The sequence below is a fragment of the Chanos chanos genome, chromosome 4, assembly GCF_902362185.1.
Source record: "Chanos chanos chromosome 4, fChaCha1.1, whole genome shotgun sequence".
Taxonomy (NCBI): domain Eukaryota; kingdom Metazoa; phylum Chordata; class Actinopteri; order Gonorynchiformes; family Chanidae; genus Chanos; species Chanos chanos.
Window position 1 is genome coordinate 19,568,246 of NC_044498.1, and position 24,662 is coordinate 19,592,907.

Here is a 24,662-nt window from a genome sequence, read left to right on the forward strand (position 1 = left end):
CCATCTGAGCTATCCAATGCAAGAGCAGGTGCACCGATTAAGCTATGAGACAAAAAAAGCAGCTTTTTCTGCATAAGAGTGTGACGTGAGGACAATCTGGAAGGATATCACACTCTACCGGCCTGTTAAATAAAATATGGACCATTTAATCCCTGAGAAGTCTGGATCAAAACAAGTGAAATTTACCCCTAACCACAATCTTCAGAATATCCCTTAGGCAACTAACAGTGAATTCAATCCAGCGTAACAGGCAAAGCAAGGGCCAACGGACGACAAAGAAAGACAACATGGGAAAAAAAAGGTAAACAACACAACACTCCAATCATAGAACATAAGGGAAAGAACCAGACGCGTGAGGAGGACAAGGCCGCTCACCGCTCTCTCCCTCCTCGCTGATGCACTTCCGGATGGAGTCTGTAAGGCCCAGGCTGGCTGCGCTTGGCAGGGGTCCAAGGATGGCAGTGAGGGGAATGTGTGTTGATTTGGAGGGCTGGTCTGAGCGCTCCCTGTCTCTCTGCTGTGTTTCCCCTTCGCCCTGTGTCTCCTGTTCCAGCTCAGGAAGCACCTGGCTGATGAACTCCTGATTGAGATGCTGAGCCGCTGCCTGCATCTCCTCGTCCTCAGGCTCTTCATCTCCGGCCTGCCTCGAGGCCAACAAGAGCCCAGGGTCCTCAGCATCTGACAGACACACACACACACAGTCTTCTCGATTAAACCGATGGACTGGCTTTTCACAATCCTTTTTGAGCGGGCCATGAGCCATAGATGGATATAGATAGAGAGATATATTTTACTGTACTTTTAAAACCACTGTAAAGTTGACTTGCAGTGTTGCTTAAAATCTCATTTGGAGTGCGATTTATCTATTTAATTTATTTTATCTAATCTTATTTTTAATCCAATTGTTATGCTTGGAGAGGACTGATATTGCATGAGCTTTCTTTTACCACAGAAATTTTAGTCAGTGTGAAAACAATATGACTATGTTTTCAGGCCAGCACTGATTAGAGGTGCAAAGAATCACATATATACAGCACAAAATGTCACATTAACACATTTAGCCAGCCTAGTCAAGCTAGTAACGCACAAAGAGAAAATGACCTGGAAAAAACACTTGAAGAAAATGTTAGTTCGCTATGTTTTTCCAAACTGTCAAATAAAACGCTCATTTATATACCAACCATATCAAAATAAACATGCACACACACACACACACACACACATACATAGAGCAACTGATGGTCTCTGTATGACATACCCTCTCTGGCATAGGCAGCATAAATTCCTCTCAGTTTGGGTCGACTATTCTCCAGTTCAGTCTCTATCTCATCCCTGTAGAGTTTGACTTCACCTGCAGAGCCATTCACACAATTACAAAAATGGAAATAGTACAAAAGTTCATGCAGTCACCAAGGACACAGACACATATGCTATGAATTTCTTCAATATCACATCATATCATATTCTGAGATGAAAAACTAACCTTGATATTCATCAAGTTTCTTCGCTAATTCTTTCTCCAGCTGAAATGAAAGTGAAAATTTTCATGATGATGGAATTATGCCACAAATAGACAGACAGATAAGCCAAGATCAAGGTCTGCATAACAAAAAATACTCGGACGAGATTTTTGGCAAACAACTCTATTTTAAAATCACTGTATCAACAAACTGGCTTTGGGTGTTTGTCAAACTCTAGACATTTTTAAATCAATCTAAAGATGATTAAAATTGACATGTTTGTGCAAAGCTGACAATTTGAATTCAAGCCCAAAATCATTCCAGAGTAGAAATTGACGCTGATGGCCAATACTCTGATACTGCAACAAAATAAAAACAGATTTAGCATATTTCAAAAACATTCACATTCTAAATGAGCAAAATCTGTAACTGGTTGTACCCAATAAAGGTAACTTATGTTTTTGGGATGCAATCATCATAATGATTCAGACATGAGATATCATAAATATCTTGTATTGCATTGACCTCCTGCATCTTAATCTTCTTCTGGCCTGCCACAAAAGATGGAGGATCACACTCCTGCTCCAGGTCCACTCGCATGAACTCATCGATGGTCAGGTGACTGGTCGGTGTGTCTTCAAACTCTGTCAGCCTGTAACACCAGGCAAAGACAATGTCCGAGTTACAACAGTAAGTTTCCATGTCAAAAAATCTATGTTCACACAAAAAATGATAGGAGCATTGACTGGTGCATTATAAAACAAAACCTGTGCCAAAAAAAAAAGACTGTCTTCCCAGTTTCACCGTTTAAGTTCTCTCTGCTTAATGGCATGGAAAAGAATGGCAGACATTCTTCTATTCAGTTAGTAAAAAGCGTGTCTGAAAGTACGTAAGATTGGAAGGCAGAGGTACAAAATTTAAGAGGGCTTTACAAATAGTGAGTCTATTAAAAATACACTGCAAGTGTGTCTGAGCTTCTCTGGAGGCCAAATGACATCCAGTGTAGTTAGAGGAAACTTTCCGGAAAAAAAAAAAGAGCCAACAGCCAGTGAGCCAAACTTTGAGGGAAACAAATTACAAGTACAGTAGTTGTTCTCAAAAAAAAAAAGTGCTCTTCAAATCTCCTCTTAAAACTTAAGTTCAAAATATCCCTTTCCCTGCAAGAACCATAAAGTACCATAAGCTACAGAGACTCATGTCTGAAAACTGAGCATAAGAATGAAATGAGAGTGTGACTTTCACGGGGAAAACGTGAACCAAAGTAAGAACAATCCAGTCTGAGCTTTGATTTTTGTGACACCTACCTCTTCCTCAGCGTGGCCTCACAGACCTTTACCACGGAGATGACCTCCTTCACCGTGCGGCGAAAATCATGCATGCGGGCAGCCACCAGTAAGGCTGAAGGTCACATGGGAAGATAGGAAAGAGGACGGATTAATCCATGTCAGAGGTGGAAAAAAAGGTGAACGATAGTGTAGGCGCTGGGAAAGTTTTTTTGTTATACAAGGGTTTTAGCATATAGCTGTGATGTTTGTGTCAGGACCACAATGTTCTCCTCTCATAGCAAGACATGTAAATGTACTGAGCTGCTCTGTGCAGTTAGTTCTACAAGAGACAGGCATAAATACACGCACTTCCACACATCTCCTTTGCCATTCTGCAAGTCAGCTTTACTCTTTCAGTAGACTATACTATATTTAGTCAACATCACAAACAAAAGCCAGAAACCTGGGCTCCATCAGCAGACTTATTCGAGGGCAGACTGCACATTGCAAGGTACGTGACAGATACGGACTTGGGCAAAGTGAAACTAGCAACCTCTTAAAGTTCTCCTCTGTGCCTGGATCTTTCTTTAAAGATGTTAACAAAACGAGTGAAGAATGAGGTTGGATTACTTTTACAGTGCTGGAAGGTGAGGTCTTTGATTTTTTGGCATTTACACTACCAGTTCCACTGAAGCTATCAACTTCAGAACTGAGAGCTCCCGACTACATTTACCACCTTCCTGTGAACACTGTGAATGATTAATGGTGAATTATAAATTATTCAGATATTGCAGCAGCGGATGTTAATGGGAAAGTGAGACACAGAGAGAAAGAGAGAGAGAGAGAGGGAGAGAGAGAGAGAGCTTAACTGGAGACGCAAGAAGCGTGTTGTTTTTTCTGTTCTGCAGTGAGGGCATCTTGCTGCCGGCGTAAAAGAGGGACTTAACTGTTCTGCTACAGAAGAGGGACACAGAGGTCTGTGTAGCAGCATGGAACAGGAGCTACACTTATTTTTATGCATGTTATGCAACATGGTAGCTCTGTTCCATTAAACATTTATTAAGTTTAGGGTTAGGGCTTTAATAAACTTTTGCAAAACAAAAATGCATATATAACATTGAATATGGATTGTAGACAGATTAACCTGTATTGTACATTAAATTGAACGATGAAGTTCTTCAGTGCCTCCTGTAAGATTACAGTCATTCATTTAAATGGAGAATGCTGACATTAATTATGGGTGCGCTGCACATATGTGCTTTGGAACACTCCTCAGATTGGCTGGGAGTGGTTCATCGCCATGACAACATACCTGCACCACAAAGACCCGATGGCCTGCGACCTGTATGCATCCAGTCCCTCTTCATCCTCTGCAGCAGCCTCAGTGCTGTCATCGAGACCTCATGGGTCTTCTCCCCAAACTCCAGCATATGGGCAAAGCGGGGGATGTACAGGCAGGGGTCTAAAGAGGTCCAAAACCATGCATCAGAGTGAGCAAACCTAACCAAATAACATTCTGGAAATGTATACCAGTTATATGAAAAGTTCTCATATATTCAACCAAAAGGGTTTTAAACTAAATTCAACTTCTCATGTATCTCCACCAGTGAGCACAGGGTGAAGGAGTTGGTCTCTCTCATCCAGCAGGTGTCCTTTTGCATGGTTAAAAAACACATTAATGTTACAGAGTCCTTCCTGAGTTGCTGGTGAATCTGGAGCGCTGCTTCTCTATAGGGACTTCTCAATGAGACTTGGTTTGATGTCACATAGCGGGTGCATGACTAAAAATCCCTCACTTCCACCTACTTCTAAGTCCTTGGGTAAACTCCTTCCGATGCCCCACTAAAGCACACAGCACTGGTGTCCTAATAGGAATAAAATGAGTTCAGCGCAAACAGTCAGCCTGTGGCAATCTCATTGAAGAAAACTGTGTGGGGAGACATTGCAGCCACAGATAAATCCCCTGGGACAGGTTCCCTCCCGTGATTTTTGATTTTTTTTACCTTGTGATACATATTGGTGATGCAAAACCGTATAGTTACATTAAATCAGCAACAGGCATTAGAGGGACTTTTGTGTAATCTGTTTGAATGAAAGCAGGTTCAGCTGTCTCAAAAAAAAAAAAAAAAAATTCCTCATGTGACAATACTCTGAATATTTCCAATGCTACAGCAAAATAGAAAGTGACTGGGTGGCACCTATTTAAATGAACTGATTGGGACTGCCTGATTTGTGAAAATGTGTGGCTGTCAGAGTTTGATTTAAAAAAAAAATGATGGATGAACATGGCAAAGCTGAGGGGCCTCAAAGAACCATGTAAGAATCAAGTGAGAGCTGTGAGAATTTTCCATGCAGACGAGAGCCAAAAAGCTCTCCCTGAGAAACCACTACTCAGTCACTCTGTGCACAATACTTGTGCATTTGGGACCAGAGGAAGATGTGTTAAAGCCATTCAAAAAGGATTCCCTGAAGCTGCATACTGAACATTCCTTATCCCACTATTCCAAAATGACTTGAATGAACCAAACATTCACATAAGACACAAAAATAGTAGTTCTGGTACATTTCGAAACAGGAGATCCCAGCATTGAATGCAATGCACAAAAAATAGTTCAAAGTGATAATACGTAGAGAGAAAAAAACCCATCTCTCATTTATCATGGACAAGGGTTAATCTAATCCCTCTGAAGACAAAGATGGGATCGTACACAGCGTTTCCTTCATTTCCCAAATGAATACACAGGATGTGTAGTCTATCACTGGCCTGCGATAAGTTGTAAGGCAGTTTCTTTAACACGTACATTTAGTGTTCCATCAAAATGTTAACGCTTTCATTGACTGCTCTTCCTGGGTTCACAGAGACTGTCAAAGTGAATTGATCAGATTAGACTGTAAATTTAGGACACTGTTTCGTAGTTCCACTCCTGACAAACCAAAGGTCTGTACTTCTTTAGAAGCTCAGGACAAACTGTCCCGATTGCATTCATTCAACATTTATCAGTTTAAAGGGGTGGACTATTTTGAACTAAGACAAAACATGTGTAGTGTGGTTGGTTCCCAAGACCGTAATTTGAAAACAGTGTAGTCAGATTTACAGTTACAACCAGTCCTTATATCATTTTGGCAACACTGAGCATAGCTGTTACAGGTTAGCACGTTTAAGAAAGATTAATCTTTACAATAACAATTTATAATAATTCGGAGACTGTACGCCTGGAACGAAAATCTGACCGTATGTATGAAAAAATACTACTGTCTACGACTAAATGACGTTTAAGCTCCTTAACGCGGAGAGGCCGTTTTAAACCTTTCAAATTATCCATTTTGTAACGCCGGGGCCCTCTGTTGGAAAGCTGGGAAACCAGTCTAGTTACAGGACGTAAGCCCAACCCCCTACCTCATACCAGTCTCCGGATTTAACATGGCTCCTGGCTGCGACCGAGCGTCCACAAACCAAACCTGAATGTATATCTCTGTGAACCGAGCCTCATTCTGTTCAATAAGGTAATGATTTTACAAATTATATGCTCTTGGAGTTTCCGTCAGGGTTGAGTGGTGTTGAATCAAGATCGATGATTCATCTGACTTCGACTACAGAGCCTGTGGAGAGCTTCTCCGAATGTGCCTACTTTATCTCTTTTACCGCGCCGAATTGCTAAAGAGGAAAAAAAAAACCTTACACGTTGATTTCTTTTGATCAGTGATCGTACAACTAAATATTGCCAATGCAGTACACATCTGTTTTTCGGTTGTGTGCAACTGCCTCTTGCAGATTTTAGCTGTTAAGCATCTAATTTGTTGCAGATGTTTACCTAGAGAACCAAATTAAAAATCGGCGTCCCATCATCCAGACAATTCGGGTGTATTTTAGGACTGAAATGCCAGTCAAATCACAGTCAAACCTGAACAGTCTGTCCAGATTGTCTTCGTTGTCGTTTTGTTTGTGAGAGAGCTGTTGCAATGCACAGTTAAAAGTAACTTCATAAATTTTTCTGTAGTGCTCAAAAGCCTTAACTGTACCTAATCACGAACTTGCTGAAAACATTAGCCAGTGTTGTTGCTTTTAAAACGTTCATTTTATAACAGGGAGTTTATGTGATTAAACAATAATACATGAGGAGAATCTTATTTGTGCTGTTTTGTGTATTTTCCGTGGTGTCATTCGAATTGGTGACGTGAATATATATTGTCAACAATACGGCAAGGGTTAAATCCTGCTCGTATTGGTCTCTGGAATATTATGGCGAGAGAGGGCAGGCGGCTCGGCTGTGGGCGGCGCCTAAGGGTTTCTGACGTCCAAGACATGTATACATCTGATTTGTCAAAACAGAACTGGGCGTTTGCTTTGGCTACACAAAACGAACTCCTTAACACTCGGCGGACAGAAAAAGTGCATCCGTTGAGTGGAGATAGAGTGTGCGTTTGCAAGATAATCAGTGTCTTGCTTTTGCCCACGGTTTAAATTGTTTGTCTAAATTTATTATATTCTTCACGTCCAAGCTCACGAAAGCATTTTGCTACGTTATCGTACGAAGAGTTTGCTACAGTCAGGGGTGTTAAGATTTGTTTTGGGATGAGAGCTTCGAAGATGGATGTTCTTCCCAATTCATCAATGATGCAATGAGAAAGAGGAAAAAAAGTAGTCGTATTGGAATGGTTCCGCTGGACGGATACAATCATGCTGCTTTTCTAAAATATTTTGAGGGATTGTAGCCACTCCTGTTCAGAAATGCAAGATTTCATTGAAGCACATAAGACAAAGAGCAACTCGGAATTATAATTTAATCATATAGTTTCAGGGTACTTCTGAGAACACACTTCTCTCCATCGTTTCACACTGGTGGATTTATTTGCTGATGGGAACAACTCCAGATTGCCTGTATGGCCGGATCATGAAGTTTCTGACGTTTTTCCTTTTACTTCCAGAAACGTTAAAAAGGACAAAAAAGAGTGGGAAACAGAGCGGAAAGCTGCCAGTATGCTATGAGATCGTGAGTTTATCCTTGAGGAAGAAGATGGCTGCAGAATTGTATCCTGCAAGCATAAACACTAACCTCCCAAACAGCAACGGCACAGCTGTAACTGCTGCCAGCAAGAAGACTATCGTTCAGGTCACTCAGACTGTGACCACACCGACTACTACTGCAGCTCAGCAGAATATCAACAATAACAACGTCGAGACTGCCAGCTGGCAGTCTGCTCATCCGACACTGCGCGAAAGGTAGACGAAAGCTTACTCCCTAGTATACTGCTCTTAGCTGCTACAGTCCTTATCGTTTATGGTAACCGTATTTGAATGTAGATTTTATATACGAATGCTATCAATAAAACTGGTTTATTTCCGCTTGTAGGAATGCTTTAATGTTCAATAACGAACTCATGGCGGATGTTCATTTCATTGTGGGTCCTCCCGGCGAATCAGAGAAAGTTCCCGCACACAAGGTGAGCGCATATTTGTGGAGGTCCTCTCAAGCGACACGCACTGAAAATTCCAGGTGTCACACAACCTAATTTGCATCTGTCTTTTGTTTTCAGTATGTGCTGGCAGTGGGCAGTTCTGTCTTTGCTGCTATGTTTTATGGGGACCTTGCAGAGGGGGAGTCAGAGATTCACATCCCTGATGTAGAGCCTGCTGCTTTTTTAATCCTTTTGAAGTAAGCCCTCTGCCCTCAATTACTGTTATTACACACTGTCATCATCTTCATCAAAGCCTCAATACATCATGTATATGTTGGTATTTGGTTTTAACACAGATTCCTCGTTTTTCCTCCTCTCAGGTACATGTATAGCGATGAGATTGAACTAGAGGCGGACACAGTGCTGGCCACTCTGTACGCTGCCAAGAAGTATATAGTGCCTGCACTGGCCAAGGCCTGTGTCACGTTTCTGGAGACCAGCTTGGAGGCCAAGAATGCCTGTGTTCTGCTTTCCCAGAGTCGTCTGTTTGAGGAACCAGAGCTGACCCAGCGCTGCTGGGAGGTCATCGATGCTCAAGCAGAGCTGGCCCTGCGTTCAGAGGGTTTCTGCGAGATTGACTTGCAGACCTTGGAAATCATCTTAAGGCGTGAAACACTCAACACCCGGGAGGCGGTGGTCTTCCAGGCCGTTTTGGACTGGGCAGTGGCTGAGTGCAAGAGACAGGGGTTGGGGCCAACCACCCGGAACAAGAGAGCCGTGCTAGGCAAGGCACTCTATCTGGTCCGCATCCCGACCATGACGCTGGAGGAGTTTGCAGATGGAGCAGCTCAGTCGGATGTACTGACCTTGGAGGAGACTCATGACATTTTCCTGTGGTACACAGCAGCCAACAAGCCCAAGCTAGACTTCCCGCAGACGCGAAGAAAGGGGCTAACACCCCAGCGTTGCCATCGCTTCCAGTCATCTGCCTACCGCAGCAACCAGTGGCGTTACCGTGGACGATGTGACAGCATCCAGTTTGCTGTAGACAAGCGGATCTTCATCGCTGGGTTAGGGTTGTATGGCTCAAGCGGTGGCAAGGCAGAGTACAGCGTCAAGATTGAACTCAAACGCCAAGGAGTAATCTTGGCCCAGAACCTTACAAAGTTTGTTTCGGACGGCTCAAGCAACACCTTCTCAGTGTGGTTTGAGCACCCGGTCCAAGTAGAGCAGGATGCCTTCTATACAGTCAGTGCCGTGCTAGATGGGAATGAACTGAGTTACTTTGGTCAGGAGGGGATGACGGAAGTGCAGTGTGGGAAGGTGACCTTTCAGTTCCAGTGTTCTTCAGACAGTACTAATGGAACAGGAGTGCAAGGGGGACAGATCCCAGAGCTTGTCTTCTATTCGTAAGAGGATGTCCATATCGAAAGTGCATTCTGCCCACTTTATTCGATGTAATGAACACACGGGAGAGTAAGAGGTCTAACAGGGTTTCTGCCTTCTTAACAGTGTAGCAGTGAGAAGATTTTTTGATGAAAAAGCCTGTGAGTGCTTTAACGGACTCTGTTCTTTGACAAATGTTGAGTGAAGGAATGCTCTCCAATTTTATTTATTAAGGAAATATATTTGATTTAATTATTGATGCTGCAGCATGCAGACCTATATAAATATATAAATATATATATATATATATACATATAAAATATAAATAAATGAATAGTTGTATTGCACTACTGGTGGGGAATAACCGCTAGAGTGAAGTGTTTTGTACATAACTTGAGACTAATTTGTTCACAGCTTGATGCTGACTGACAAATGGTATGTCTTGTATTAGTGTGCAGCTTACAGAACTGCAGATCATAAAGGTTTTTGTGACACCAAGTCGTTGCTCTGTCTTATTCCTTGATTCAAGACCACTACATTAATGAGCTATAGCAGAAGCCTAATTTCTTATGAATGTGATGCAATACAGATAAATTCTTAGATGAGTTTTTTGGACTGAAGTATTGTCATGCCATGTGTAGTTTAAAAGTTTTCTCTTAACTCTATCTAATCAAAACAATTTTGATATTTATTTACAATACAGCAAACCTAATGCGTGAACTGTATAAATTGTATAACACAGAAACTACAATTAGGTTTGAAGTAAGACTGTTAAAAGTGACTTAATATCAAGGCCAGATTGCATTGGAAACTATTTAGAGGGACTGTTTGTATTCAGCTCACAGAATATGCTGTAATGCCATTTGCATTCTAATTGAGGGTTTAGCAAACAGAAAGCAGATGAGCTGCTTTGTTTAATGGCAGATTTTCTATGGTCAGACAGCTGAATATGAAATGTCTACACATGGAAACCAGCTTATCAGTCTGCCTGTGGGGATTACTCACAGCACCCTAACATCAGATTGCACTCTGCTGTGTAGTTCACTTCTGTTTACCGCTCCTCGTTTTCATTTGATGAGTCAGAATAACAACAGAAGTGCATTACTCTTTTTATGGAGCGGAGAAGTCGGGTATGAATGGTTGCTTGATATAACAGATGAGTGTCATACGCTGTGGTTATGTCCATAGAAACAATCTACAACTCCGTGCATATGTGATAGGGAAAACCTTTTCAAGTGTGGCCAAAAATTACCATAATTATTCCTTAATCAGGATAAGAGGACAGGGTCATGGTTGCACAGCTGGTGGCCCTCATTCGGCATCATAATGACCAGTCTAACTCAGTCATTGGCTTAACGCTCAATCTTGGCTGTCTTAAAAATGTGAAGGTACATTAGGCATCCACAAGTACAGTGCTCTAAACTTTTGCTTAAGTAGATACAAAACGACAGAGGAAAGAGAGATTTACCGACAGCTGGAGCATTGATGCAGAGTTCCCTTGCCAGCAGGAGAAAGGTCTTCCCCAGGATGTATACATTCACCTACGGAAATGCAAAGAGTATGTGATGCTGAGACATACAAAATATCTGAAGACATATCACAGCTTGTGGAAAAAAAAAAAAATGTAACATGGTTAGTAATTTATGCAGCTTGTCACGTTACAGGTCTTCCACAAGCAAATCACATTAGCATGTAAAAAATGATGTTCATAAATATGGCTCCATGTCTTTAAATGCTGTGCCAACACCTGCTCGGTCACTTCTGCACAAGCCAAAAGCACTTAAGCACCCCCCCAGCAAAGACCAGAGGTCATAACCCAGGCATCAGGTCTCTAGTTAGTCTGGCAACTCATGGTGGGTGGGGTGGAGTCAGTCCCGGGTGTGGCTGCACTTGCTTGGCATTTATGGCATACTTCTGCCTGACTCTAGCTCATTCTCCTGACGCCCGGCTAATACCAGACGAGGTTTAGAGAGCAGCGTTCCCTTCGACAGCTGGGGGAGTAAAAATAAGTGCCGCACCAGCTGTGTCTCCCTAAAATGCCTCCCCCGGAACATCTAGCATTATAAACTCCACCCCTGAACAAACTTGATTTTACACATTATCCATTATTATGTCCACGGTTTGCTGCCACATTGCTGAATTTATCTGTGAACATTATATGTATTATTCAAGATTTTCAGAAAGGGCTCCATGGTCACATGCCACAGGCGCTCATTGTGGCCGACGCTGACTGTGCTTCCTTGGAGCCACCAAATGTTTTAGATTCAACCAACCAAATTTGCATGGGAACAGAAAATTGCTGCTTAGCTGACAACATGGATCTTTACTCATTAAGAATTCCAAAGTTAAGAAACTGATCATTTCCGGCAAAGTTGGCAGGTGAGTTTTGGACGTATTAAAATGTTATGATATTAAAATGTGTGGAGGCTAACCTGTAGGAGGTCACTCAGATCCAGGAGCATATCTGGGAGTCAGTTAGGGAGGACAGCCAAAGAAATAAAAGCCAGACAAGCAGCATACAATATATCACAGAGACAAGAACACAACATCAAGACATTGCCTGAACAGTTCCACAGTCACCACAAACCCCAAACCGATTTCACTGTAAATCTGTTTCAATATACATGTGTCCTGAGTTTGAGTCTGTAATAGATATTTCTGGGCTTTGGTTTAGGCTTGTGCTAAACATCTTTGCTAATCCACCTCTGCAAAGCCACTGGCATGGATTTTGCTCTTTATAGCCAGAGAGGGATTCACTCAGTCCATCTGCTGCCTCGCACCTGATTGGCACGCGCCTCGCTCACACTCACGTACAGACACACACAGACACACACACCTGAGAGGAACACACATCACCATGGTGATTAATGCCCTTAACGCTCAGTGTGGAGAGATTAGCACGTCTGAAAGGGAAAGGATAATCTCACGTCATGAGGAGATGGCGCAGGCGATCAGTGTTAGGGTCTTAATTACAGACGAGATCTAATGAAGCCAGTAATTGTAGTAGTAGTAGTAGTAGTAGTAGTAGTAGTAGTAGTAGTAGTAGTGTGGAGATGTGGAAGGGGGTGCATAAGTGGAATTAAAACAGACATATAACTTCATGTAGGCTGTGTTCTGAAGATGCAAAGAATGATATATAGCTAATAACTGTTATATTGCTAAAAACAAATCGTAAATTTGCCATGGTTTATATGTACTACCGCTGTCGCTCTAATATAGAGTTTCTCCATCCGTTTCTACAACAATTCTATGCCCTAAATATTTTGAATGTTTTGGCTGAGTCTGGTGGCGGCATAACCAATTAAACTAGTCAACATTAATTCACATTATCATCATAAAGTTCTGGCATTGTTTCACCATCACCAACATTTCAAAACTTATCCCTAAGCTCAGTGATAAACCACTGAATCTCTTCTGGAGTCTGCGTCTCATTGAGAATGAGCCCAACCCAACCCCCTGAGCCAGACTACCACACCCTAATGGAAACACTCGACAATGAACCGCACACACAGCCCTGCCTGCTGCAACACAAGCCCCCAGGCGTATTCACATCAGCTGAGGGAAGTTGCATGCGTATGAGCGAGTGTGAACGTGAGAGATAGGGTACACAGATACGTACACACTGCTTTTGTGTATACTGTACTGCTGAAATGTCAGTGTGGTGAGTTAAAGCCTTCTCCAAGAGCTGATTATCACAAAGAGCTGAAAAGACTACTAATGTTCCATAAGACAGACAAAGAGAGAGGAGACCACACAGACTGTTTTCTTCGTGAAAGAATATTATCAGCTGTTATTAATTCTCATTTATCTCTCAGTGTTTCTGCTCTATCCGTAACGACGAAGACAACATTAAGCCTATAATCAGCCATAACTAAAACCCAGGTCCACGGCTGGTAAGTAAGGTAAACACAGGTACCTGTGAGAACTGGTCCACACAAAAGTAAAGTCAAGAAACAAAGGGGACAAAACTCACATCAGTCAAATGGTTTAGTTTTTTAAAATGTCTTAAGACATCTGTACAGTGTTACATTACATAAAGAGCATTTTCGTGCGTTGTTTGAATAAGACATTCTCAGAATGTTTTTCACATATTGCACTGACGTTCCCCTGTTAGCCAGATATGTCCCACCAGAAACTCAGTCCTGTGAGTGTAAACGTTTCTGAGGTAAGAGAGCAATGGGAGATGCAGAGAATTCAGAGGGGTCCCTTTGCTATGATTTACAGTTTGATATTAGGTTGGAGGAGCAGTAAACTGTCCTCTAATCCCACAACATCTGGTCACAGCGCTCATATGGAAAAATTATATGAAAATTGTATATGTACATAGAATACATCATTTCTTTACACCGTCACTGCAGGAAAAAAAAAAACACATATCATGCAATAGTTACTGTGTCTCCAACACATGTAAGATGTAGCTATTTATTAGTACTTATTTGTTTACTTCAAGTACACGCATTTCACATGTCTGTGTGCAGATTACCATATAGGGTAGAGCTATAATAATAGATGGTTATGGTCAAATTAGGCTATGCTTTCTGTGCAAATATAATATTTTTTCCATATAGAAGCAGCCACAAGAACAAAATATGGACCGAACAAAACCTTAACTAAAAAAAAAAAAATGTTAGGAAAGTGTGAGATGGTATCTAAAATGAATCCAAGGGGAGTGGTTCCCACTGTTGGTTGACTGCAAACCAGCAGGTCAGTAATTCTGACAGGTTAGTGTGAGCTCACACATAGTTTTCTGATTCTGCTGGGAGAATGAACCCATAATTAAGCAATTAGTAGGGGGGGATTTCTCAACAGGATGAAAGGATACGTGGTGTGCCTTCGGTGCGACAGACCAGGTAGAGGCATGCCGCAATGACGTGAGTCATCTTGCGCCCACGAGTGAGGTGCTTGCTCACCACCATTTTGAAGAAGTTGAATGCAGTGTCCAGGCAATGCTGGTTCAACTGCAGCTGGCTACCCAGGTTGTGGATCTGCCGTTTCCCTAGAGACATAACACACACACACACGCGCGCACACACACACACACACACACACACACACACGCACACAAACACACACAAACGCGTGCGCGCGCACACACACACACACACACACACAGACAGAGGCATGACTTCACAGGCAGGTGTTTGGTTTTCCAGTAGCAGTGATGTCATGAGAACGCTTCACATCCAGACAGGCTCGTAATGGGCCTTGGAGGAAAAAAAAAAAAAAACAAGCACACACGCCCTGTGATTCTCTGGGCGGAGAGACAGCTGTTTACTCCCGAGTGCGGAGACCATCTGTAACCTTTATACTTCACACGTACAATGCCTGTCTTTTATTTTTACACACAAACACATACTGTGGGCACTCTGGTAAATTTTATATAATTATGTTACAAATATCTAACTCCATAGTCTACACAGCACTATAGCTTTCAGTTTTATGCATCTCATAAGTCCTATCTAGAATCCTTCACTTTAAATGATGCTCTACTGGGCACATTTCGAGTTTACTCAGTCTGGTCTCTAGTGTTAGGAGCTCAACATCAGCAGTAATATCAGAGGTCTCAATTCAGGACAAAACCATTTCTTAATTCTTATATCGAATTTTCATAGTTCATTCATTCTCACTCATTCTAAATGTTTGGAGAATGTTATGGGCACCGTGAACGCGTCTGTTATGAAAAAGAGCTGGATAAGAACAGATAAAGAATCGGGAGTCACTCTACGCATCGGTGTAGATTCAAGGACCCCCCGTAGCTACAGAGTGAAGAGTGGCATGTCGCTGTGCCAACTCCAAAAATAACCCTGAAAGCTTTTAAGAGTGTAATCCCTCTATTCAGGAGCCACTGTGTGCCTGTCCTCTCATTTCCCCTCACACTCCCTAGGCCTGCTTAATCTCAGGGTGGTTTTCATGCTCTGCACACCATAGGATGAACAGGCAGTTCTGCACTGACCCCTCTTAACGTCTGTGCGGCATTGAGATTACGTAAGCAACGCTAAGAAAGGTTGTTTTACAAACATTGCCTGGGGCTCTGTTACGACACTGGGCGCCGCTGGCGTCATTTCTGAATGGGTGAACGATATCATGAAACAGCTTGACAGTTTTTTGAAGTTTCCTTATGTTCAGGCATATTTGTAATAAATAAACAGATCATTTAATCACTGTGGGTTGTTTAGCTATGTTGAGTACAACAAACAACTCTACAAAACCTTTGTTCAAATTCTATTCTGGCAGTATAGTTTGAGAATATACATTCCTCCTGGAGAGCTGCACTCTTGCATGTCTCTGTTTTTCCCCTACTTTAACCTAACACGCCTGAATTGCATATTCAAACACTATTCAGGATCTTTGATTAGCTGATTCAGGCATGTTTCCATGGAGCTGCAGAACAACCCTACAGATCATGTGAAACTCCAGGTGGAGGACTACTTTTGGCTGGAGCACAGGGCTGGGTATGTGTGACTGCAGCTGGAACAGTCAGTGAGGAGGGGAGAATGCGAGGAGAGGAGAAGAGTGGAGATGGTCCAGGTGTGGGGAGCGCACTGGGACCATTCAGTTCTGTCAGTGATCTGTGGTTACTCGCACTCAACTGCCATAGACCATAACTCTACAGTTCTCAAAGAATGCTTTTTTGAGTGAGTCTCAAACACTGTCTCTCTCACACACACATCAGACATTACGTAGACCCATGCTTCAACAGTTTAAGCAGATGTTCACACAAAGTGCACACATACACATATTTGAGCACATGCATATACTGTATCTAAATTCACGCAATCTGTAACATTTGATTACAAAAAAACACAATCAGATACAGTGGGGGAAAAAGTAGACAAAGAGTAAGTTATTGTTCCACACAGCAATTACAAAACACTCCTAAAAAAGCTTATAGTTAATATAACCGCTATAACAATATCACTAGCATAGGAAACAAATGAACAACTACACATGGTATGCCTAACAGTTACAGTAGATAACACTTAAATGTGTTGCCATGACATATCAAAGTACTTTGAACTGTTTTTATGGACTGTCTATTGCAGTACAAGCAGAGAGTTATCAATGATTGATCCATTATTACCTTTTTATGCGATGAGACTAAACTTCACTGAACAGTCATTAAATGATTTTTTTTTTTTTTAAACAGACCAGCCAACACAATCATCAGTTCATAGCTGTGTCCTCATTAGTATAGTGGTGAGTATCCCTGCCTGTCATGCAGGAAACCGGGATTCAATTCCCCGATGGGGAGACAAATGATACATTTTGGAGCAGCCAAGGCCTAATGGTTAGAGAAGTAGGCTTACGACCAGAGTGTCGCCGGTTCAATCCCCGGGACCAGCAGGAAAAATGGGGGCAAGGGGAGTGGGTGAACAGCCATGGGAAAGTGCCCTTGGGCAAGGCACTTAACCCACATCTGCCCCTGGGCGCAGGCATGCTGCCCACTGATCCTGTGTGTGTGCTCACTACTGGGATGTATGGGTTGAATGTAGAGGTTGTATTCACTGCTCACAATGTGTGTGTGTATGTGATCACAGAGATTCTAAATACCAAGAAGCAGATGTAAGGGTTCCTACCATTCTGTAGAGTCTGAGCGCGAGACTCTTTTCCCAGGCTTGTGTGGAACCCACTCCCCAGGACTGGGGCTTTCGCAGGACCTGTAGCAAAAATTCATTAATATACTTATCATCAGCTCAAATTTATATCAAAGTGTGACCCTTGAAGTGACAAACAGGGATGTCATGCAATTGACTGTGAACTGACATTGGTGGCATCCGAGTAATGCAGAGTACAGTAAGACAGCAAAACAGCTCAAGAAATGCATTTGCCATATTCAAAATATGAAAGAGCATAATCTATGTGAATGAAACATTTAACAAGTACAACACTAAAAACTATTAACACGTTTCAAATGGTGAGGTTTGACTGATTTCACACAATCCTTTCACCAAAGCAAGGCTAATTTGAAAAAAATCTTTGACTGTTTTCAAAATCTGCGCTACAGGGCCATCTACTGACATCTGAAACGAAAAAGAAAGGCTTTATTCGTAACTCTGTGGTGCAGCACGTCTAAAGATAAAATGCTCCCCTGGTGCCCTCTGCTGGAATAATTATTACTACACACTTTTGGAGCAGAGAAGGCCAAATAACTGCACCTGAGAACCCTTGAGAACTGTTTTAATTAAAACACCTGTTATTGATAAAAGAAGCACCCACAGAGTCCTGAACCAGTACTCACAGGAAGTTGTGAAGCAACAGGCATACTGCTTGGTGCTTTTACTTTCAAGTGGTAAACTATAAAGTTGTATTCATTTTTGATTAGTGAGGGAGTATTGTTTGCCAGATCATGGTTGTGAATCATAAACTGTACTTTGGGTAAGTTTAAAGGATCACTTTCAAAACTAAGAGTTACTTAAATGACTGAGAGGGTGTGATACAAATCTTGGAAATACATGGTTCACAAAAAACTCTGCAACTCTTTCTCCCTACAGCCTTTTATTGTTTAGCTCAAGGCTACTTGGAAATGTGAGTGGTGACCGTGGTCTACCAGGTTGGTGTAAAAACAAAGAGAAGTTCTGAAATAGTACAGTATATCACTTATGCTGAAGAATTGTTTTTTGTGTTCTTTTTACTTTGGCATTTATTTTGCTACTATGCATGTGTTAATTCATCTATTTGCATGCAGCAACATATTTAATCTTAAATCATGCTTCTAAAGGCTTCTAACTTATTCTGCAAATCTTATCTTCTGCAGGAGCCATCCAGGTTGAGTGTCGTGATCGTTACTTGTGGGTGTCTATTGATCTGGATTTTGCTGGGGGCGAACCTAAATTTGAAGCTATAGGTAGGTGGCTAATGTAGACTGTAGAGGTTGAATCTGCAGTCACAGTTGATCAGTTCCTGGCCACAGCTGTTAAATTTTCTGTGGGAGAAGAGGTGTGAAATGACAAGTGTCTTTTCTCAGATGCAGCCAGCACATACCTCATTGACAAGGATTATGCCTCCATGTGTGGTTACACACTGAGCACCTTTGAGATGAGTGGGCGTGCAACCCTAAGAGCCTCATATTTCTCCTGCCACACTGAAAACCAGGTATAGGTCTGAAATACTACTAAAAGCTGGCTTAACATTTGAGTTCATACAACCTCAGCCTGTTGCATTTTTCTCCGCTACTTATTTAGGGTGATGAGTCGTTTCTATTCAGATTGAACATAATTGCGACAGATCCTGAGGGGCGAAAGACTAGGCATCCTGTGACAGAGACCTGTACTCTACCTCTGGCTTTGTCTACGAGGGAAGTAATCTGTGAAGAGAACTACATGGAGGTGAGACAAGAGAATTCGCTCGTAGCTTTATGCACCTCAACTGTTCCATGTCCCTGCCAGCAGCAAAAAGGTTTTGTATCTGCTAGGTTACAGTGAACAGAGATTCACCATGCACACTGAGTGAGGGAGCAACCAAAGGGGCCTGGCAAGCAGCATTCCTTATGGTAGGCAGTCATATCACTTAAATTTAAGGGGCTCCACAATATGTTCTGTAAAATTTGTCTGTCTGCTCTGAAGTTAGCTTTTGATAAGAATCATAAAATGAGGTCATCAAAGAAAGCTGCACCAGAGTATCTGTGCAGTTTATCCATGAAAGCGTCAAAACTACATCACTTTAAAAAATAAAATGATCTATACTGGAGTAAATGGTGAACTGAATTCTCGAGCCTGGTTTTCTTTTAAAAATTCAGATCTTATCCCCCTATAGGCCAAAAGAACTGCTATTTCCGACTGGCAGATAATGTTCCTGAAGGATCAGAACAATATGCCAATGTCCATCCATACTGCCAGTCAGCTAGGCTATGTCTTAGATGTGACCCCAAACAGGGCAGTATTTCGCTCTCCCTACCGTCAGCCACACTCTGAGACCATTACGGTAGGTGAAGTTAACAGAATATGGGGTTTACAGGTTCAAGCCACACCCTAACTCTTATGCACTCTCTTGGTCTTTGTCTCCCAGGTTAATGGCATTGCAGTGGAGGTGATCCATGCGACAGTGTTCCTCAGGCAAAAATGGATGATGGTAGTGATTGACATATCTGCAGCTTGCACAATTAGTACGTACCTTAAAAACACCTCGGTAAATCCTAAGGTAATACGTTCCTAAAACTTAACTTGGAACTATCCTACATCTTTAGAAATTCATGTGCTTTTTTGCAAACATTTGTTCAGTTGTTAAATGTAATGTTGAGTGCTGTGATTCAGAAGACCCAACCTATTTATTCACTATCGTAAAGGCTTCACGTTACTCCTGTTTCAGATCCTGGTTCATTTGATGGAACAAACTTGTCCTGGACTGTCCCTAAAATAATGACCCCATTAGTGAGTGACTTGTCTGGATTTATCAGCAAACAGATCAGCATGGGTGTAGAGGGCCGTCTCTTAGATGAAAATACAAGGAAGGCCAGAGGTTACATGCTGGAGGATGATGGAAACACAGTGCATGTGGCAGTACCCTTTGGTGCTGAGGGAGGGTACAGAATGGTGAGAAGAGAACTACTGTTTCAGTTTAATATACTGCAGTTCTGAGGAGATATGAGAAATGTGGAGAGAATATGAGCAATTTGTAAAACCAAAAAAATCATTGAACCGCTAAATCAAACGCATCCTATTTTCCAGCAAAAAAAACAATTATCTTTTTATGAACATGGAGATGATCCAGAATTCCTCTTTGCAGAGTTTGGTAGAAAATAACATCTACCAAGAGACCTTCATAATTTTCCTGTACTATGAGCATGTTTTCTCACACTTGTGTGCGGATGGCTCAGAAGTGGACACCAGATACCGCTCACGCAGAGCTGTTGACACACCACTGCTTTGCCGGATTCCATTCACCATAGACCGTGAGACTCATTCTCGGATGTACCGACCGAATTTGCTGCAGATGGCCTTATAGCTTATTGCACTTGGGACAACCTATAAACACTATATTGAGAGAGCAGCTTTTTTTCTTAATCATTTCTGAATGTTCTTTTGGATTTGCACTTGGTTGAAAATTGAGACTAACTGGATTTGTGCTCTTCTAGAAACAATTCCTGATGAACAGGTGTTCACTGTGTTACTGGGCAACTTGGCTCCAGATGTGATGCTTCAAGGACTAAAACTGAATAAAGCTCATCTGTTTCTATCAGAGGACATTCAAAAGGATTACTCGGTCACAAGAGTTTTGTATAACACAACCCACGGCTATATTATTAAGGTTCCCTTTGAAGACAAAGTGGTGGACAGAATGGCAAGTAAATGTGATTCTGTTGATTTCTGACATGACTTCTCATCTCTTAATCAATTTAATCTGTACCTCTAACTGTAGCTGTAACTTGAGTGATTTGCACAAAACTCACTTTCATTCTCTTTTTTTTAAATAGCATTTAGGCAAGGATGTTCTTCAGTTTTCATTGGACATAATGTATATTCTGAAGGTCATACCCCAGGAGGAGTCTTTTTATCATCTTGCCTCTGTTGTGGCATATCTTGGTGAACCTTGTGAGTCTTATCTAGTGTTGGCTAGTCTTGATTGGCTGCTGTCAGTTGTTTAACAGTTTTGCAATTCAACACCTTCTTTTTTTTTTTCTTTTTTTTTTTTTAAATCCTGAACAAAAGTTTTTCCGGATGTTAATGGTCTCTGCACAAACAAAGGCATCATCTTTAGCATGACCCATCCAAGACTGGGATATCAATGGGAGGTTGGTGTTGGACATCTACCCCTCACATCAGAGCTGGTGAAGGAACATGGCTACACCTTAAAAAATTACAGTGAGCGCATGATCTTGGAGGTTCCACTTTTCAGTCCTGGATTCAAGTATGAGGTAAAGAAATTCCCCTACATCTTCTGGTTGAATATTAAAATGCAACAACTGACATTTTCTCTCCAAGTCTGTGTATGTATTTCAGAATTACTTTGAATAATCTGACTGACATTTGAGCTCACTGCCTCCAGGACATAAGCTTGGAAGAATTTTATGGTACCTTTGAAATTCTCTCAAGAGATTCGAGGACATTGGAGGTCCTAAAATCTGAAACAAAACGCTGTCGGTTTGAAACAGGAAATCTAACAGGTAAGCAAGTATCAATGCACAGCGCTGTGGCATTGGTACACAAAACGTTCGACTCTGACTCATTTAATATTTGGTTCCTTCGACTCCAGTAACCCAATTTTGCTTCTGGCTCTGACTCCATGACTTTGACTCCACAGCTCTGGTTATGCATATTTGTTGATACATTCAAGCCTCTGACCAATAACTACGCTTGATCTTTATCACTCTAGTTTGCTCAAATGATGGACAGATGACTGTTGTAGCAACAACAAAAACAACCTGGCCAAAAGTGCCACCAGGACAAACAACTCTCCTAGATAAAACCTGCCATCCAAAAGAAAATGATGAGACAAAGGTCCTTTTCTCCTTTGGCTTAAACACCTGTGGGACAAGAGTTGTGGTATGGCCTCTAGCTTTTAAACAGGTTCTTTATATGTAGAGATGAAAAGTGAATAAGATTGTCTGCTTGTTTACTCAGGTTACAGACTCCTATGTTGTCTATGAGAATGAGATCCTGTATGAAGGAGTAATCATTACTGATGAGGATTCAGCCATCACAAGAGATTCTAAATTCAGGTATACATATTGGTCTAGTCAGTAAAGCATCATTAATGTTCTAAATGTTGTTTGGCTAATTTGAGTTTCTGACCAGTGGCATCAGAACTCGGTGTATGGAAAAATGGCAAATAGAAATGAACCTTTTTTGCTTGGCTATAAATGACTTATTTTATTTACTCTTGCAGGCTCACAGTGCAATGCTTCTACCCACTGGATTCCAGTAACAGACTTTTTATTGGTAGCCTGTTTGCAACAGATATGCCTAGTGTTGGGACAACTGAAGTTATAAAAAGCTCTGAGGCAAAAGGTAAGACTTGAGGGGGAAATGGTAAGATTTTGTCAGCATAAAGTGGTAATGAGCACTCATACAGTAATTTCCTTTCTATTTAAGATGGGCAAAAGCTTACCTCCCCCTGTGTACAGCAAGACTATATTAACCCTATGAGTGTCCAGTTTTCTGATCCAAAACAAAGAGAGAGCAGGACAAAACCCAGTCTGAGTTACTCTGGTCTGACTGAAAATGGAGGAAAGCCACAAACTGTTCAAAGGCATGATGACCAACATTCTACCAATCGCTTGCACACCCATGAGAGTTATGAATTTACCCATGGTGGCGGTGCCATCCAACCATCTGTCTACCACAGGCCCGCTATCTCAAACTACCAGCCAACCCACATGCAAATGGCTAATGAAGTCCCAATTAAGTATGGTTCAGTCACAGACAGTAGCACGTATTCTGCAAAAGGCTACCCCAATTTCCAGGATTTGCAACATGTGTCTGATAACTCCATCCATTTTGGTTCTGTGCAAGATGATATTCTTCCACTACGCAGAATCAATACAGGAGCCTTCAGTTCTCCAAGCGACATTATCATTCCCAGCTACAGTGATGACGGAGGGTCTGATAATGAAAAGACAGCAACAACTCCTGACGGCTACTTACTTAACTACAAAGGCCCAACTTCCCTAAAACCAAAAATTGTACAGTTTTCTGAGAGCCATTTAAAGTTGCCTACAATTAAACATCAACCAAGCAAGCATTTGGCAGGTAATCGTGGAAGCAACAAAAGACCACGTGTATATAATCCTGATGCTTCAAACTATAGGCCAATTTACAGAAGACAAAACAGGAATGCCAATGGCAGTTATAGGCCTAATCCTAACTACCAATCAAACAAAAGCCAAAACTGGGTCTTCCCAACTGATACTGACCAAAAGACCCCAAGTACGACTGACAAAATAAAATCAATGTCTAACAGCTTTATTGCAGCCATACGTGATCATGCTGAAAAGATTCTTCAGAATTTTATAGTCTCTCAGAAAACAACTTCTCCTTACAGATCAAACTTGAAGGAATCTTACAAGACAAATGTCAAACACTCTACTGATTTTGCAGATATGTACACAGGTACACAAGATCATTCCAAAGCCATTTCTCCCAGCAACTATGCTCCACTCAATTCAAACAAGGCTAAATCATCGCATAGCAGCTCCAGAGCTACACAACATGGTGCTAATGATGTGTCAGACCAGACAATCAATGTAACACCTGCAGACAATTACAAAAATGTACAGATTAACGACGCCAAACTTCCTGGAAAACTGAGTGAAGCGTCACCTAAACCTGGCTATATTCAGCATCACCTGACTGCCAACAATCTTGGGACTGACTCTCAAGAGATATCAAATGAGGGGCAACCTGCTATAGTCAGTTATGGAATCATGGCTGATGGGCGTTCAAGCACGCACCACAATGTCCCCACTCCACCTAGCATTGTCCCTACTCCACCTAGCACTGTCAACAGTCAGCCTGAAATAACAGAACCTTATTCAGCCTATTCAAGCCATGCCTCGGACAACACTGAGAGGCACCTTCACAAATCCACACAAGTCGGCAGCAGTATGTCTAGCCGGTATGGTCCCAGTGTTCATGAAGGCATTGTAAGAGGTAACTTATCACGAGATTTTTATCTGTGTTTTGCACAAGTTTGTCATATAGGCTAAAGGATCCTTTTACAGATCCACAGCATGGTTATCCTGTAGCCAGTGATGTGCTTTTGCACAAATCCAAACAGGTTTTTTTTTTGTCTGGAGTATCTTAGTATTTGTTGGTTTGTTTCTGAGTTGATTCATTTATTTTTATCATTCTTTTGCAGGGCATCATAATAATAGCCTAAATGATGTGTAAATGTCTGTTTTGAGATTAAAGGTAAGATTAAACCTTTTCATCTCCACCTGCTCATGTGAAGCCAACTAAAAGTAATTTGCTGCAACTGTGCTCGTCTAGTTTCACATCCGTATTATGGAGGCTCTTTGAGATGCATCCAAGTCGAAGTGCAATAAAAGGTTTGGGAAAGGAGGACTCTGTTTCTCTTATTTGCTAAAAGTTTAGCTCTATTTTTGATAACTCTACAGAAGATTTGTGCTTTCTTAATATCTGTGACAATGCTAATTAAATTCTCTAGGTGAAACTAACCCACCCAATACACAAGGAATATTGAATATGTATTCAGTGAA

The 24,662-nt window shown here is 41.7% G+C and overlaps 2 protein-coding genes and 1 non-coding gene across 7 annotated transcripts in view; 2 read left to right on the forward strand and 1 right to left on the reverse strand.

Annotated features, from left to right (window-relative positions):
* brf1b (BRF1 general transcription factor IIIB subunit b) overlaps nucleotides 1–24,662 on the reverse strand; it is a 54,695-nt gene that overhangs the window by 28,845 nt on the left and 1,188 nt on the right. Inside the window, exons 3-12 of the mRNA XM_030770742.1 lie at nucleotides 17,086–17,166; nucleotides 14,331–14,504; nucleotides 11,941–11,972; nucleotides 10,977–11,049; nucleotides 4,038–4,187; nucleotides 2,765–2,858; nucleotides 1,986–2,112; nucleotides 1,484–1,523; nucleotides 1,259–1,351; nucleotides 376–678 (exon numbers count right to left, since the gene is read on the reverse strand). Coding sequence (XP_030626602.1) covers nucleotides 376–678; nucleotides 1,259–1,351; nucleotides 1,484–1,523; nucleotides 1,986–2,112; nucleotides 2,765–2,858; nucleotides 4,038–4,187; nucleotides 10,977–11,049; nucleotides 11,941–11,972; nucleotides 14,331–14,504; nucleotides 17,086–17,166 — 1,167 coding nt within the window. The remainder of the gene's footprint in view (nucleotides 1–375; nucleotides 679–1,258; nucleotides 1,352–1,483; nucleotides 1,524–1,985; nucleotides 2,113–2,764; nucleotides 2,859–4,037; nucleotides 4,188–10,976; nucleotides 11,050–11,940; nucleotides 11,973–14,330; nucleotides 14,505–17,085; nucleotides 17,167–24,662) is intronic.
* btbd6b (BTB (POZ) domain containing 6b) lies at nucleotides 6,140–9,662 on the forward strand. Of its 5 annotated transcripts, none has more exons than XM_030770745.1 (5): nucleotides 6,140–6,229; nucleotides 7,652–7,946; nucleotides 8,077–8,167; nucleotides 8,261–8,379; nucleotides 8,503–9,662. In XM_030770745.1, exons 2-5 carry the CDS (start codon nucleotides 7,741–7,743, stop codon nucleotides 9,533–9,535), a joined length of 1,449 nt encoding a protein of 482 aa, XP_030626605.1. In that variant the 5' UTR covers nucleotides 6,140–6,229; nucleotides 7,652–7,740; the 3' UTR covers nucleotides 9,536–9,662. The 5 variants fall into 5 exon arrangements, with proteins under 5 accessions (XP_030626605.1, XP_030626603.1, XP_030626606.1 ...); XM_030770746.1 differs by lacking the exon at nucleotides 6,140–6,229 and having other exon boundaries at nucleotides 7,612–7,761; nucleotides 7,846–7,946; XM_030770744.1 differs by lacking the exon at nucleotides 6,140–6,229 and having other exon boundaries at nucleotides 7,618–7,816; nucleotides 7,874–7,946.
* Nucleotides 16,689–16,760, forward strand: trnad-guc (transfer RNA aspartic acid (anticodon GUC)). The gene has a single exon. It is a non-coding gene; the product is annotated as a tRNA-Asp (tRNA).